This window comes from Apium graveolens, chromosome 9 (assembly GCF_009905375.1).
Source record: "Apium graveolens cultivar Ventura chromosome 9, ASM990537v1, whole genome shotgun sequence".
NCBI lineage: Eukaryota > Viridiplantae > Streptophyta > Magnoliopsida > Apiales > Apiaceae > Apium > Apium graveolens.
Genome location: NC_133655.1, coordinates 80,120,451 through 80,137,565, shown reverse-complemented (window position 1 = coordinate 80,137,565; position 17,115 = coordinate 80,120,451). Strand labels below are relative to the sequence as shown.

At 42.8% G+C, this 17,115-nt stretch overlaps 1 protein-coding gene across 1 annotated transcript; it reads right to left on the bottom strand.

The window, feature by feature from the left end:
- Window positions 1-13,229: 13,229 nt before the first annotated feature.
- On the bottom strand, window positions 13,230-17,100 carry LOC141682780 (rust resistance kinase Lr10-like). Its single transcript, XM_074487472.1, has 6 exons — window positions 15,149-17,100; window positions 15,008-15,060; window positions 14,885-14,905; window positions 14,763-14,810; window positions 14,635-14,655; window positions 13,230-14,544 (listed from the first exon to the last, which is right to left on the bottom strand). The coding sequence occupies exons 4-6, from the start codon at window positions 14,806-14,808 to the stop codon at window positions 13,787-13,789; spliced, it is 825 nt and encodes a 274-aa protein (XP_074343573.1). The 5' UTR covers window positions 14,809-14,810; window positions 14,885-14,905; window positions 15,008-15,060; window positions 15,149-17,100; the 3' UTR covers window positions 13,230-13,786.
- Window positions 17,101-17,115: the final 15 nt, after the last annotated feature.

Below are 17,115 nucleotides of genomic sequence, written 5' to 3'. Positions count from 1 at the left end.
TTTCAACTGACTTTGTTTGTTGCAGTGGCTGAGAAGATTGAGGAGGCTACCAAGCCGAAGGACCTGGAGACAACCAGGATGAAGAGGGCCGGGAAGATCTTTAAAGACCCTCGACTGGGTGACCGCTTCCCCGAGTTCCTTCTTCAGGCAACGGAGCCAGATGAGGAAGGCCCCATCCAAGTTCTGTGCACCAAGCAGAGGCCAGGGGCCTATTTTCAACCTGCTTGGGGGATCCGGGGCAAGGACTCAATTGTGGGCAGCACAGCGCTATCCAAGGAATGGTCTAAGCATTCCATCTCCCCGGTGGATTATCAAGATTTTGTCCTTCAACAGGACTTAGAGGGGAATGAGCTATTTGGAGCCCAGGCTCTGGCGACGGTACGTCCTTTACTTATGCCCTTCGTACTTATCTTTCCATGTTTCTTTTCTAAACTTTCGCTGTTTCTCTTGCAGGCTAACGCCCATTTCCAAGGGGCAATTCACCAAGCTAAGGCTTGGAAGGTTGGCCTGGAAGATGCCAACAAGAAGTTGGAGGAGGCCAACCAAAAAATAGAGGCCCTTGAAGCTCAACTGGCCTCTTCCACTTCTGACCTGGAGACGGCCCGGGCCGAAAATGTCATTCTGAAGGCGCAGAAGGACAAAGCCTTTGATGGCTGGATGGACACCCAAGAATTCAAGGACTTGATGGTGGAGCATGATGCCCTTCTTCACCCAGTTAGCTATAAAGAGGGCTGGGATGCTGCTGTGGAGGCCATCCAGGATGAGTTTCCAGAGGTCCTTGAGCAGTCCCCCTTTCCTTGCCCTGTGCGGGTTCCAGAGCTTAGAGGTGTTACTGAGAAGCTTGCTGTTATGATCAAGGACGGAGAGGAGGAAGATTCTTCTGAAGAGGAGTTTGAGCCTGTCGCTAAGAAGGCCAGGGTGGAAGAGCCTCCAAAAGCAGCGCCTCAACAGCCAGCATCTCCTGCAGAGGGAACTTCTATAGGGACTTCGGAGGGGACAACCGAAACGTCCGAAGGAACGACTGAGACTTCCGAGGAGACTTCGGATAGTGGTTCTGAGGAATCTCAGCCTTCCAAGGCCTAACTTTTTGTATATCTTCTTTTTGAACTTTATTCATATCTAAACTTGTTACCCTTCGGGGTTATATTTCATATGTTGCTTTTCTTGCCTCTTTCTATTTTAACTTTACAATCTTAATACGCATTTGAACTTTAAACATCCTTAGATAGAAATAATTTCAAACTCTTTAATATGAAGTCTGGTTTTCCAAAACCTTGCACAACATGGGTTCGACCCTAATCAACAATAACTAGACAATGTAAATTCTACTGGAATATAAAATCCTACGCAAGCAAAGCTTCAAGGTGCTTTTAAACCTACTTGTCACAATGACAAGTGAGAATCGTACTTCGCCTATCTTATACGTAGTAAACCTTCAAGTTTTGTGTGTGCCAGGTCCTCGGGACTTCCAAACCATCCATAGTTTCCAGCTTGTAGGTTCCTCTACCCTGAACGCTCTTGACTCTGTACGGCCCTTCCCAATTCGGGGCAAGCTTTCCTTTCTGTCCGACACCAGAAGCCTCTATTTTTCTCAAGACTAGATCACCTTGTTTAAAAAACCTCTCTTTAACCCTTAGGTTGTAGTAGAATGAAGCCTTTTTCTGATATTCTACTATCTTTGCATGTGCTTTATCTCGCACTTCATCGATTAAATCCAGGGCTAACCTCTATCCTTCCTCATTTTCTTCCTCATCGAAAGCCTGAATCCTTGGAGAGGAATGTGATATCTCTACTGGAACTACTGCTTCTGCCCCATATGCCAACATGAAGGGAGTTGCTCCTGTCGTGACTCTACAGGTAGTCCTGTAGGCCCATAATATTGGAAGTATTTCATCCACCCAATTATTTCTTGACTTCTCGATCCTCTTCTTTAGTCCATCCAGGATTATCCGATTTGCTACCTCTGCTTGCCCATTGGCTTGCGGGTGAGCCACAGAGGTGAATCGTAGCTCAATTTCATTTTCTTCACAATACTTCTTGAATTCCTCATTGTTGAATTGTGTTCCATTGTCCGTGACGAGGATACGGGGAATTCCATATCGGCACATAATGTTTTCCCACAGGAATTGTGCAACCTGCTTAGTTGTGATCTTGGCCAAGGGTTTGGCTTCGATCCACTTGGTGAAATAATCAATGGCTACAATCAGAAATTTCCTTTGTGCTGTGGCCATGGGAAAAGGCCCCAAAATATCCATTCCCTATATAGCAAAAGGAATCGGTGAGTTGATAGAGGTCAGCATCTCGGGGGGTTGTCTAACAACATGTGCATGCTTCTGACAGCGGTCACATTTCTTCACGTATTCTTTGGCATCAGCCATCATTTCTGGCCAATAAAAACCTAAACGAGTTATCTTATGAGCCAAGGCCCTGCCCCCCAAGTGTTATCCACAAATACCTTCATGCACTTCTTCAAGAGCCAAGCGTGCCTCATCGGGCCTGAGACACCTCAAGTAGGGAACCACGAAAGATCTTTTGTAAAGAATCCCATCTATCAAAGAGTACCTTAGTGCCCGAACAGTTAACTTCCGTGCTTCAGTTGCATCGCTTGGCAACCAACCGGTCTGAATGTGAGCCTTGATGGGATCAATCCATGACGTCCCCAAGCCTATGGGAGCCACTAGCTTAACATCTATGCTTCGTGTCTTCAAAACACGGAAGTACACACTTCCTGAACTTTCTTCAATCTCAGACGAAGCGAACTTTGATAGCGCATCTGCCTTAACATTTTCTTCCCTTGGAATGTGTTCAACATGGCATTCATTAAATTGGGTCATCACAGCCCTTACTAGGCGGACATACTTAGCCATCGTATCATCCCTTGCCTCAAATTCTCCCTTTACCTGGGATATAATCAGCTTCGAGTCTCCACGGACCTTTAAGTTTTTGACTCTAAGTGTCCCAGCTAGACCAAGGCCAGCTATCAGGGCTTCATACTCTGCCTCATTGTTTGTGGTTGGAAAGTCTAGCTTCATAGCATACTCAACTAAGAACCCATCAGGGCTTTGCAAAACCAATCCTGCTCCATTGGAGTTCGTTTTTGATGCCCCATCAAAATAGAGAACCCAATATTCTTTATCATCCTTCTCTTTGCCCCCATCATCGACTCCCTTGTCTTGAGGTATGGCATCTTCCTGCCCCCCGGCTTCTTGGTTGGGTATGGTACATTCCACCACGAAGTCAGCTAGTGCCTGGGCTTTTATTGCCGTATGTGGCTTATACTTGAGATCGAACTCTCCCAGCTCTATTGCCCACTTAATCAATCTCCCACTTGCCTTCGGACTGTGAATGATATTTCTCAGGGGCTGATTTGTTAGCACCTCAATCTGGTGAGCCTGAAAATAAGGACGCAGTTTTTTCGAAGCCATTACCAAGGCTAAAGCGAATTTCTCAATAGCTGAATAATTCAACTCAGCACCATGCAAAATTTTGCTGACATAGTATACGGGTTTCTGGACTTTCAGTTCTTCCTTAACCAACACCAGCGCTCAAGGCGCTCTCTGAAACAGCCAAGTACAAGAATAAAACTTCACTCAGAACTGGCTTGGCCAACAACGGGGCCTGGGCCATATACTTCTTTAACTTCTTCAAATGCCTTCTGGTTTTCCTCACTCCATACAAAGTCTTTGATGCTCTTTAGCGATTTGAAAAATGACAAACATTTGTCCCCCGACTTGGAGATGAATCGTCCTAGCGCAGCAACCCTTCCTGTAAGCTTCTGAACATCCTTAACAGTTTTTGGTGGTTCCATGTCCAGGATCGCCTTTATTTTATCCGGGTTAGCCTCAATTCCCCTCTTTGAGACCACCAAAAACTGTTAAGAATGTTCAGAAGCTTACAAGAAGGGTTGCTGCGCTAGGACGATTCATCTCCAAGTCGGGGGACAAGTGTTTGTCATTCTTCAAGTCGCTAAAGAGCATCAAAGACTTTGTATGGAGTGAGGAAAACCAGAAGGCATTTGAAGAGTTAAAGAAGTATATGGCCCAGGCCCCGTTGTTGGCCAAGCCAGTTCTGAGTAAAGTTTTATTCTTGTACTTGGCTGTTTCAGAGAGCGCCTTGAGCGCGGTGTTGGTTAAAGAGGAGCTAAAAGTCCAGAAACCCGTGTATTATGTCAGCAGAATTCTACATGGTGCTGAGTTGAATTATTCAACTATTGAGAAATTTGCTCTAGCCTTGGTAATGACTTCAAGAAAACTGTGTCCTTACTTTCAGGCTCATCAGATTGAGGTGCTAACGAATCAGCCACTGAGAAATATCATTCACAGTCCCAAGGCAAGTGGGAGATTGATTAAGTGGGCAATAGAGTTGGGAGAGTTCGATTTCAAGTATAAGCCACGTACGGCCATAAAAGCCCAGGCACTAGCGGACTTCGTGGTGGAATGTACCATACCCAACCAAGAAGTCGGGGGGCAGGAAGATACCATACCTCAAGACAAGGGAGTCGATAAGGGGGACAGAGAGAAGGATGATAAGGAGAAAGAATATTGGGTTCTCTATTTTGATGGAGCATCAAAAACAAATTCCAGTGGAGCAGGGTTGGTTTTGCAAAATCCTGATGGGTTCTTACTTGAGTATGCTATGAAGAACTTTGAAGATCGTAGGAGGGACCAAGACGATCAGGGGCGGAATCCCCAACTTAGAGGGCCGGTTATAAATGCAATTTTTGGAGGACCGCGACGCCCTCGAGGGCCTGTGATAAACACGATCTTTGGAGGTCCAACTGCTGCTGGATTGTCCAAAAATTCCAGAAAGGCATATACTAGGGAGGTTATGCATATTGTTGGAGAAGCCCCGAAGAGGGCCAAGACAGAAGTAACATTGGCTTTTGATGATTCCGACCTAGAGGGTGTGAAGTTTCCCCATGACGACCCGCTGGTCATAACACCGATAATAGGAAATAGCCCGGTTAAGAGGGTCCTTGTGGATAATGGTACTTCTGTGGATATCTTGCTCCACGACACCTTTCTAAGAATGGGGTATAACGACTCCCAGTTGACACCAACCGACATGCCGATATATGGATTTGCTGGAGTAGAATGTCCTGTGGAAGGGATAATCAAATTGCCGACCACCATAGGTACGGAACCAAGGCAAGCAACGCAGATGCTGGATTTCGTGGTGGTAAAGGCTAGTTCAACTTATAATGCTATCATGGGGAGAACAGGGATACATGCCTTCAAGGCAGTCCCCTCTTCCTACCATTCAGTCATGAAGTTTCCCATCCGAAACGGGATTGGAGAAGAGAGAGGAGATCAAAAAATGGCTAGAAGCTGTTATGTGGCCTCTTTGAGGGCAGATGGAGTCGGGGGGCAGGTTCTTCCTATTGAAGATATGGATGTTCGAGAAAATGATGAGAATAGAGGAAGGCCAGCAGAAGAATTGGTTTCGGTTCCTTTAGACCCCGAGAATCCTGAGAGGATGACTTTCATTGGAGCCACATTAGAGGAGCCCCTTAGAAGGAAGTTAGTGAAATTTTTGCAAGAAAATAGTGATGTGTTTGCATGGTCAGCAGCTGATATGCCAGGCATAGACCCGGAGTTAATTACTCACAAGCTAAACGTGGATCCAAGCCGGAAGACAGTGAAACAAAAGAAAAGAAATTTTGCCCCGGAAAGACAAGAGGCTATAAAATAGGAAGTAGAAAAGCTCTTAGAGGCTGGTTTTATTGAGGAGATTCAATTTCCGGAGTGGTTAGCAAACCCTGTAATGGTGAAGAAGGCTAATGGAAAGTGGAGGATGTGTATAGACTTCACTGATCTGAATGATGCATGCCCCAAAGACTGTTTTCCGCTGCCTAGAATTGATACTTTGATTGATGCCACTGCTGGACATGAGATGCTGAGTTTCATGGATGGATTTAGCGGATACAACCAGATCAAAATGCATAAGGATGACATTCCAAAGGTATCATTTATCACTGACTTTGGTGTTTATTGTTATCTTGTTATGGCGTTTGGTCTCAAGAATGCAGGAGCCACCTATCAAAGGTTGGTGAATAGAATTTTTAAGGATCTTATTGGTAAGACTATGGAAGTCTATGTTGATGACATGTTGGCGTAATTCTTGGGACTGATGGTCTCAAAGAGGGGAATTGAGGCTAACCCGGATAAAATAAAGGCGATCCTGGACATGGAACCACCAAAAACTGTTAAGGATGTTCAGAAGCTTACAGGAAGGGTTGCTGCGCTAGGACGATTCATCTCCAAGTCGGGGGACAAATGTTTGTCATTCTTCAAATCGCTAAAGAGCATCAAAGACTTTGTATGGAGTGAGGAAAACCAGAAGGCATTTGAAGAGTTAAAGAAGTATATGGCCCAGGCCCCGTTGTTGGCCAAGCCAGTTCTGAGTGAAATTTTATTCTTGTACTTGTCTGTTTCAGAGAGCGCCTTGAGCGCGGTGTTGGTTAAGGAAGAACTGAAAGTCCAGAAACCCGTATACTATGTCAGCAAAATTTTGCATGGTGCTGAGTTGAATTATTCAACTATTGAGAAATTCGCTTTAGCCTTGGTAATGGCTTCAAGAAAGCTGCGTCCTTATTTTCAAGCTCACCAGATTGAAGTGCTAACAAATCAGCCACTGAGAAATATCATTCACAGTCCCAAGGCAAGTGGGAGACTGATTAAGTGGGCAATAGAGTTGGGAGAGTTCGATCTCAAGTATAAGCCACGTACGGCTATAAAAGCCCAGGCACTAGCTGACTTCGTGGTGGAATTTACCATACCCAACCAAGAAGTCGGGGGGCAGGAAGATACCATACCTCAAGACAAGGGAGTCGACAATGGGGACAGGGAGAAGGATGATAAGGAGAAAGAATATTGGGTTCTCTATTTTGATGGAGCATCAAAAACAAATTCCAGTGGAGCAGGGTTGGTTTTGCAAAGCCCTGATGGATTCTTAATTGAGTATGCTATGAAGCTAGACTTCCCAACCACAAACAATGAGGCAGAGTATGAAGCCCTGATTGCTGGTCTTGGTCTAGCTGGGACACTTAGAGTCAAAAACTTAAAGGTCCGTGGAGACTCGAAGCTGATCATATCCCAGGTAAAGGGAGAATTTGAGGCAAGGGATGATACGATGGCTAAGTATGTTCGCCTAGTAAGGGCTGTGATGACCCAATTTAATGAATGTCATGTTGAACACATTCCAAGGGAAGAAAATGCTAAAGCAGATGCGCTATCAAAGTTTGCTTCATCTGAGATTGAAGAAAGTTCAGGAAGTGTGTACTTCCGTGTTTTGAAGACACGAAGCATAGATGTTAAGCTTGTGGCTCCCATAGGCTTGGGGACGTCATGGATTGATCCCATCAAGGCTCACATTCAGACCGGTTGGTTGCCAAGCGATGCAACTGAGGCACGGAAGTTAACTATTCGAGCACTAAGGTACTCCTTGATAGATGGAATTCTGTATAAGAGATCTTTCGTGGTTCCTTACTTGAGGTGTCTCAGGCCCGACGAGGCACGCTTGGCTCTTGAGGAAGTGCATGAAGGTATTTGTGGGCAACACTTGGGGGGCAGGGCCTTGGCTCATAAGATAACCCGTTTAGGCTTCTATTGGCCATAATTGATGGCTGATGCCAAAGAATATGTGAAGAAGTGTGATCGCTGTCAGAGGCATGCACCAGTTGTTAGACAACCGCCCGAGATGCTGACCTCTATCAACTCGCCTATTCCCTTTGCCATGTGGGGGATGGATATTCTAGGGCCTTTTCCTATGGCCACGGCACAAAGGAAATTTCTGATTGTAGCCATTGATTATTTCACCAAGTGGATCGAAGCCAAACCCTTGGCCAAAATCATAACTAAGCAGGTTGCACAATTCCTGTGGGAAAACAATATGTGCCGATATGGAATTCCCCGTATCCTCGTCACTGACAATGAAACACAATTCAATAATGAGGAATTCAAGAAGTATTGTGAAGAAAATGAAATTGAGTTACGATTCATCTCTGTGGCTCACCCGCAAGCCAATGGGCAAGCAGAGGTAGCAAATCGGATAATCCTGGATGGACTAAAGAAGAGGATCGAGAAGTCAAGAAATAATTGGATGAATGAGATATTTCCAATATTATGGGCCTACAGGACTACCTGTAGAGTCACGACAGGAGCAACTCCCTTCATGTTGGCATATGGGGCAGAAGCAGTAGTTCCAGTAGAGATATCACATTCCTCTCCAAGGATTCAGGCTTTCAATGCAGAAGAAAATGAGGAAGGGCAGAGGTTAGCCCTGGATTTAATCGATGAAGTGCGAGATAAAGCACATGCAAAGATAGTAGAATATCAGAAAAAGGCTTCATTCTACTACAACCTAAGGGTTAAAGAGAGGTTTTTCAAACAAGGTGACCTAGTCTTGAGAAAAATAGAGGCTTCTGGCGGACAGAAAGGAAAGCTTGTCCCGAATTGGGAAGGGCCGTACAGAGTCAAGAGCGTTCAGGGTAGAGGAACCTACAAGCCGGAAACTATGGAAGGTTTTGAAGTCCCGAGGACCTGGCACGCACAAAACCTGAAGGTTTACTACGTGTAAGATAGGCGAAGTACGATTCTCACTTGTCATTGTGACAAGTAGGTTTAAAAGCACCTTGAAGCTTTGCTTGCGTAGGATTTTATATTCCAGTAGAATTTACATTGTCTAGTTATTGTTGATTAGGGTCGAACCCATGCTGTGTAAGGTTTTGGAAAACCAGACTTCATATTAAAGAGTTTGAAATTATTTCTATCTAAGGATGTTCAAAGTTCAAATGCGTATTAAGATTGTAAAGTTAAAACAGAAAGAGGCAAGAAAAGCAACATATGAAATATAACCCCGAAGGGTAACAAGTTTAGATATGAATAAAGTTCAAAAAGAAGATATACAAAAAGTTAGGCCTTGGAAGGCTGAGATTCCTCAGAACCACTATCCGAAGTCTCCTCGGAAGTCTCAGTCGTTCCTTCGGACGTCTCGGTTGTCCCCTCCGAAGTCCCTGTAGAAGTTCCCTCTGCAGGAGATGCTGGCTGTTGAGGCGCTGCTTTTGGAGGCTCTTCCACCCTGGCCTTCTTAGCGACAGGCTCAAACTCCTCTTCGGAAGAATCTTCCTCCTCTCCGTCCTTGATCATAACAGCAAGCTTCTCAGTAACACCTCCAAGCTCTGGAACCCGCACAGGGCAAGGAAAGGGGGACTGCTCAAGGACCTCTGGAAACTCATCCTGGATGGCCTCCACAGCAGCATCCCAGCCCTCTTTATAGCTAACTGGGTGAAGAAGGGCATCATGCTCCACCATCAAGTCCTTGAATTCTTGGGTGTCCATCCAGCCATCAAAGGCTTTGTCCTTCTGCGCCTTCAGAATGACATTTTCGGCCCGGGCCGTCTCCAGGTCAGAAGTGGAAGAGGCCAGTTGAGCTTCAAGGGCCTCTATTTTTTGGTTGGCCTCCTCCAACTTCTTGTTGGCATCTTCCAGGCCAACCTTCCAAGCCTTAGCTTGGTGAATTGCCCCTTGGAAATGGGCGTTAGCCTGCAAGAGAAACAACGAAAGTTTAGAAAAGAAACATGGAAAGATAAGTACGAAGGGCATAAGTAAAGGACGTACCGTCGCCAGAGCCTGGGCTCCAAATAGCTCATTCCCCTCTAAGTCCTGTTGAAGGATAAAATCTTGATAATCCACTGGGGAGATAGAATGCTTAGACCATTCCTTGGACAGCGCCGTTCTGCCCACAATTGAGTCCTTGCCACGGATCCCCCAAGCAGGTTGAAAATAGGCCCCTGGCCTCTGCTTGGTGCGCAGAACTTGGCCGGGGTCTTCCTCATCTGGCTCCGTTGCCTGAAGAAGGAACTCGGGGAAGCGGTCACCCAGTCGAGGGTCTTTAAAGATCTTCCCGGCCCTCTTCATCCTGGTTGTCTCCAGGTCCTTCGGCTTGGTAGCCTCCTCAATCTTCTCAGCCACTGCAACAAACAAAGTCAGTTGAAAACCAATGAAATAAAAGTGCAGGAAATAAATGAGGTAAGAAAGGGAACTTACTTTTCTTATGAACGGGCGAAAGGCCGCGTTCTACCAGGACGATCTCCCGGATAAGGTCCCAAGAATGGGAAGTACCATTGTCTTGCGTAAGGAGGTTGAAACCTCTAGCCTCCTCCTCAGACAAAGTTATGTCATTTGGGCTCCCGTCCACGGCCAGCCCAAAGGATGATCGAAACAGGGAGCCCCAATCTCCACCTTCCCAAATAACAAACAAAAAATCTTTCTTCCACCCCAAGTTGTTGTCAGGGATGGACTTCCCATTCACGATATGGGGGATAGTGGGGCGCTGGTTGATAGAAACCCAACCCGGAATTTTATCAGGGCTGTTTTTGAACTGAAAAATCTTCCTGAAGACAGCAACAGATGTGGGGACGTTGTGCTTGGCGCATTGCGACAGATAGCACGGAATCAACCTCCAGGAATTAGGGGAAGTTGGCAAGGGCTGATGCCCACATCAGCCAGTAGCAAAGGAATGAATGGATGAAAAGGGAGTCAAATACCTGCCCTTAGAGTATCCCTATAGACGCATAGCGCGTCCTTCTTCCACTGACAGGCCCTGTCGGCCGGACCCGCAAGAACCAGCTTAAAAGGCTCCTTGATTTTGAAGCAGCTGCTCAACTTTTCCAGCTCCTTGGGATCCCGTAAAGCACTAATATGATCGTGCGCGTCCAGATGCGCATCAGACGGGTACTCGTCCCCTCGAGTGTTGATCATGTCGATTAAGGAAGTATACCTCGATCGAATAGGAAAATCGTTGGACTTTCTAGCCACGTTCATCTTGGCCAAGCGAGTCATTCTTTTGTCAGCCATCTGAAAAAAGTAAGGGGCACGTAAATAGGCTATCTTAAAATAGCACACAATGGAAAAATAGACACGAAAAGCAAAGGGAGGAATCTTACCTGAAGAAGCGCTCCTGAAAAAGGCTTTGAGCTCCGACTTGCTGTTATTGCTCTGAGAATCTTAGCAGGAAGATAAAGAAAAAAACTAAGAAATGATAAAGTGAGGAGTAATAGCCTTTCCTCATTCCTTTATATAAGAGAAAAAGGAAGTTGAAGGGACGAAAAGCCCATTGAGAACAAAGGCCCATAAGAAAAGGCCCAGAAAAAGGAATATTCCAGAATATTCCTAGGAATTCTAGAGCATTCTAAACAGGGTGTATTAAGCCCAGTAATATTTGGTAAAGCCCAATAAAGAGGCCCAGTAATATTTGAAAAGCCCAATAAAGAGGCCCAGTAATATTTGAAAAGCCCAATAGAAAAAGTCAGGCCCAAATCCAATTAGGATTTGGAAAATTCAATTTTAGCCCTAAAAAATGTAAGGACCAATGGAGAAGGCTAGAAAAAGACCAGAATCCAGGTCGAGATCCAGGTCGTGAATCCTGCCCGAAATCTTTCGAGTAGACACCCGAAAATAACGGGTAATAAAGACCAGAATTCAGGTCGAAATCCAGGTCGTGAATCCTACTCGAAAACTTTCGAGCAGGCACCCGAAAATAACGGGCAAAAAAGACCAGGATTCAGGTCGAAATCCAGGTCGTGATCCCTGCCCGAAATTTTTCGACTAGGCTCACGAAAACAACGGAAAAAATAGGATTAAATTGAAGTCGAAATTTCGACCAGGAATGAGGTCGAATTAGCCAAGCATCTTTCAGGAATAAAGATTAAAAACCCAGGTCGAATTTCGACTAGGATCCTGGTCGAAATCCAGGTCGTGGATCCTAGTCGAAATCCTTCGACCAGGAATCAAGAAAACCAAAGAATTTTCGACCAGGATTCAGGTCGAAATTTCGACTAGGATCCTGGTCGAAATCTTAGTCGATGGGCTCAAGATCAGAAGCTAAAAGTGGGGAATTGACGACCTAGATCCAGGTCGAAATTTCGACTAGGATCCTGGTCGAAATCCATGTCGTGAATCCTAGTCGAAATCCTTCGACCAGGATGACAAGGCTGACCTCTATTTTCGACTAGGATCCTGGTCGAAAAAGGGCTGGAAATCTGAAAAATCCAGAAAATTAAGGAAAATCCCAGAAAATTAGGGAAAAATCCCAGAAAATTAGGGAAAATCCCGGAAAATTAGGGAAAATCCTAGAAAATTAGGGAAAATCCCAGAAAATTAGGGAAAAATCCCAGAAAATTAGGGAAAATCCCAGAAAATTAGGGGAAAATCCAGAAAATTAGGGAAAAATCCCGGAAATAAGGGAAAAATTCCTGGAAATTAAGATAATTCCTGAATAAAAGAAAAATTCATTGTAAATGTGTAGGTCGCTCCACACTTTACGGAAAAACGAAACCCTGTAAGGGAACGAATAGACTTAACTTCTGCGAAACCTAATCAATGTTTCCCAAAAGTTGGGGGGCAAATGATAGGGATAAATAAATTATGATTGTATAATTAAATACTGCATTAATTGTACAAGCTGTGGACTGCTAGGCCCAATAAAAATGTATATGATACTTAGACCAGAAAGGTTAAGCCTGATGGACTAGATCAGACCTGATGGAATAAAAAAGGCCCAAAAGCCCTGATTATTAATTAATTTCGTAATTAATTAATAAGGGAAAAATCAGATGTTGAGAAGAGTCCCGATAAGGATATAAATCCTTAGAGATTAGCCTCAAGGGAACCTAAAAGGATAAGGAATCAGTTTCCTACTATCTAGGACTCCAAAGTCCATTCTAATTATGAGACTTGCCCACCAAGTCTCCTATACCAAGTCCAATTCAAGGACTCCCAACATCTATATAAGGGGCCTCACCCCATAAATCAGAACTACGTTTTTTGGCTTGATTCTCTAATTCACAGAAATACGTAGGCATCTCGTAAAGGCAGATCGAGCCACGAAACACGAGAGCAGCCATTAAAGGCCTTAAGCTCCCGAATCTTAGTAATATAGCAAATAATAACCTTAGTTTTTTATCCATAACAAATACAATTATATTTTAATATAAAAAATTAATAATTTATTAATATTTTATCAAATCAAACTCGAGCCGAACTGATCATATTTCTAGTTTTTGTCGGTGAAAGCGATTCGAGATTTCGATCCGAACCGGAGCCTATCAATATTTTTACGGACTGAGTTTCGAACTTGAAATTTAAGGCTCGGTCGAACTCAAACTCGAGCTTGAGACCGAACTTTTTAATAGAATTCGAGCCGAGTCCGGCTATTCATGTTACTAAAATCGAAGATTTTATGAGAAATTGTTTACCTAAATATGAGAAAATTATACAATCTGCATTGTTGAGTTACAGATTACTGGCATCAGTACTGATGTTTGAGTATGACAAACTACATAGTCTTTACACAAGTAGTTATTTGTTCAACCGATCAAGTAAACTAGTAGGCTAATAGTCATTTTCTTGATCATATTAAGAATTGCATCACATTATCAGTTTGAAGAGGTCTGAATAAGTTCTTGATCATCAAGTTCTTCATCATCATTCGACGTTTCGTGCTGTGGACAAATCAAAGGTTTAGGAGGGATCACCAGAAGTTCGACGTCTCCTTCTAGCATTTCAATCACTTTGTTCATTGAAGGACGCTCACTTGGATTCATTTGTATGCACCACATTGCTACAATAATCATCTTTTTAACCGACTCCTTCTCGTTCTCGGTAATCTCTTCCATTTCAATCTCCTTCCCTTGGCTAATCTGGTCATAGATCCATGAAGGGAAGTAAATTTGGCTAATTTGATCCTTGAATGGATTCAAATTTTTCCTTCGTCCTGCCATTTCCAGTTATAACATTCCGAAACTATAAACATCTGCCTTGTAAGAAACAACTCCGATATTTTTGTAAAACAATTCGGGAGCCATGTAACCCATTGTTCCCCTTGGCGCTGTCATAGTCACTATACTTTGATCCGTGGCACGTAATTTTGCAAGGCCAAAATCAGAAATCTTTGGATTGAAATTTTCATCCAGGAGAATATTATAAGGCTTAATATCAAAATGCAAGATTTGCATATCACAACCTCGATGCAAATACTCTATGCCATATGCCACTTTACAGGAAATCTCATAAATCTTTTCACAATTCAAAGTAGGCGTTCCTCCTCCCTCGAGAAAAATGTATTTATCAAGAGCACCGTTAGGCATGAACTCATAAATAAAAGCATGTTTTGAACCCTCAACGCAAAAACCAACAAGTCTCACAATGTTGACATGGTGGATCATACCAATTGTACCAACTTCATTGATGAAATCTTGGGCGCAAGTCTTGGATTTTGTTAGTATTTTTATAGCTACGACAAGGCCACTTCGAAGTTTTCCTTTATATACAGTACCAAAGCCCCCTTCACCCAGTTTTTCACTAAATCCTTTAGTGAACTTCTTAATCTGGGAATAGTTATACCTAATAGGCATCAGTTTGTTTTGAGCTTGCAGGAAATCTTCAATAGTACCATGCACTGATAGATGTCTTCTCCTTGATTTATAGATCAAGAACGCGGAGAGAAATGGTAGTCCACATAAGCATCTTGAAACAAAAATCATTACTGCAATAAAGACCATGTAAATTGACAAAATAGATTTTATTTGAAATTTCACACTAACAAAAACAAATCACTGTGAAACTAGCATCTCACCGAGGAGTTCTCCTAGATATGCTGTGAGGTCGTGGTGATAAGAAGCGGAAAACAATGGAAATATGTTAAAACCCCGTTTGAAAGATTATTAGATCGACTTGGAGTAAACAAATCATGAAAGTGCTTACTCATATACATTGAAGTGTTGGGATTGTAGGGGCCTTGTGTCCACATGCCTACAAGACATGCAAAGCTGTTCAGGAAACTTGAAACCTAAAGAGAACCTTGTAAGAGAATAGACATCTCTTACCTAGACTGTAGTTTGCAGCTTCTGTGCCAGTCACAATGATAAGGTGGGAAAAAAACGAAAATATGTCAAAAAACCAGTTAAAAATGGATTGAGTTGACGAGGAAATTATTGAATATGGCTCACCAGGAATCAGTATCAAAATTTCTCGCACGTAAAACTAGATCAAAAACCATAACCTACAAAAAAATGCAAAGCTCTTCACCAGATGCCAACTCTAAAAGCAGAGGAAAAACATTACTGATTTGTTGATGAAACATAAAATACCTCCTATAAGATTTGCAATGGGTGTGCCGATTTTCAGATATTATACTCTGACAATATTGCGATTGAGTACCATGACAGCCTAGGCAAGAAAAATACTTGAAAGGAAGCTCTATCCCATAAACCACATTTTTAATACCCAAGAAAGATGTTTTATTAATATCAGGCCATGCTGATGAAACCCAAGTTGTCTTCCGAACTAAGCAATTGTTCTCCACTTCCGAGATTTTCATTTTCCCAATGACAACGTATGAATATACTGATGATGAGGAGCAAGGAGACGTAGGAATATATCGAGTTGATGAGGATTTAGTCAGAGGAGCCGGACAATCTATATAAGTTATTGGTCTATTCAACTCCATAATCGGAGAAAAATAATTATCATAACTGTAGAAAGCATGGAGAGGAGTGGAAGAACATGAATAATTATTTGTAGCTAGCCCTGAATCAATTATTCGAACAGAAGAATTTACATAATTGATAGCCTCCACATAGAAGTCGTCTGAATGAAGTTTGATAGTAGTACGATTTTGTCTGCAGGAAAGCTCATAGCTGAGACCATGACATTTGTGTGCATGATCTTTTAGATAAAAAGGGCAGCTTATGTTATCAATATTACCGCAAGAAGAAGCAAAAGAAGAAGAAGAAGCAGCAGCAGCTTTACAGCAACTGCTGGTTATTGATGCCAAGACGACAGTGATAATCAGTAACGAAGAGTACATCATTTGCACTGAATCATGCATAAATCACTGTAATAATACTAGTTACTATGAGGTGGATAATGAATTCAACAAGATTCCGTCTCTAAAATGTAGGAAAAAAGAATTATCTTCTGTTTAATATTCTTTATCTGGGTAGCAATTTATGTCCATAAATAAAGAAGAAGGTATTTTCTAGCAGGCCATCAAATAAAAAATGGGCTATCATATGCCTTGTTTTTCTTGATAATTGCAGTCAACTAAACACTCCAAACAAGTACCAATATCAATGTCACTCAAATTGTTTAGCATCACATATCAGAATAATATAATCCAGAATATCATTCTCCATGATTTTAACATTGTTTAAAAGATCTGATCCGTCTGACTAATCTTTCAAAGCGGCCTGCTTGGTAGCAAGGGCCAGAGATATTTTTCTTGATAAGCAACTTACAAGTCAACATGAACATCAAAGATCAAAGTCTTTAAGTCTTTTAGCACAAGGCCTATTTAATTAGTCTTATTCGTTTTAGACTTTCATGTTTCATGCCTGTTCAATTTGTTTATCTGAAATTCCATCTTTTTTGCAGCAAGTCTTGATTTCTGTCCTGCATAAAGTCTTGATTTCTGTCCTGCATAATATTACTCTTTATCTTCTAGATTATTGCAGCATGCTTCCAGTTTTGCTGCGACTATATACTTATTAAAAAAATAATATTCCGTTATAACAAAGAATCTAGACAATGAAAAAATAAGCATGTTCTTGAAGAATTATTGCAACTCGTAAACTATTTTACTAATTGCATCTAGATAGTTTCCTGAAGCCTCTGTATAGGTCTACCCGAGTGATCTTAAATATGGTGATTTTAAATGAATTTATGTTGCTTGTACTGGTAAGCTGTATCATTAGTAAACTTGGTGTCGCAGTACTTCAACATGATGAATGCAGTGTGACAAGGTGCCATGGAGGAGACAGCAAAATCAGATTCCCGTTCCATTTGATTGATTCGGATAAAGAGAAGCAGCCGCGGTCAGATCACTGTGGCTTTCCTGTTGGCTTTGAACTCTCTTGCGGAACCATTGATCATTATAATTATCCAATGGTGAAGTTCGAGTACCAGGTCAACACCTCTCTTCCGGGACTCTATCTTTCATTCTCGGTTGAGGCCTATGTTGATTCCATCGACTACAAATCACGCCAGCTCCACTTCATATCTACGTCCACCAACGTCACACAACACTATGACTACTACTTGTCTAATTCTCCCTTCA

Excerpts from the sequence above, each read along its gene's own strand:
- LOC141682780 (XM_074487472.1), bottom strand. The coding sequence starts at position 14,808 with ATGTGGACACAAGGCCCCTACAATCCCAACACTTCAATGTATATGA. Across the intron at positions 14,656-14,762 it reads CAACACTTCAATGTATATGA|CATATCTAGGAGAACTCCTC; the intron begins GTAAGCACTTTC and ends ACGACCTCACAG. Across the intron at positions 14,545-14,634 it reads ATATCTAGGAGAACTCCTCG|TAATGATTTTTGTTTCAAGA; the intron begins GTGAGATGCTAG and ends TCTTTATTGCAG.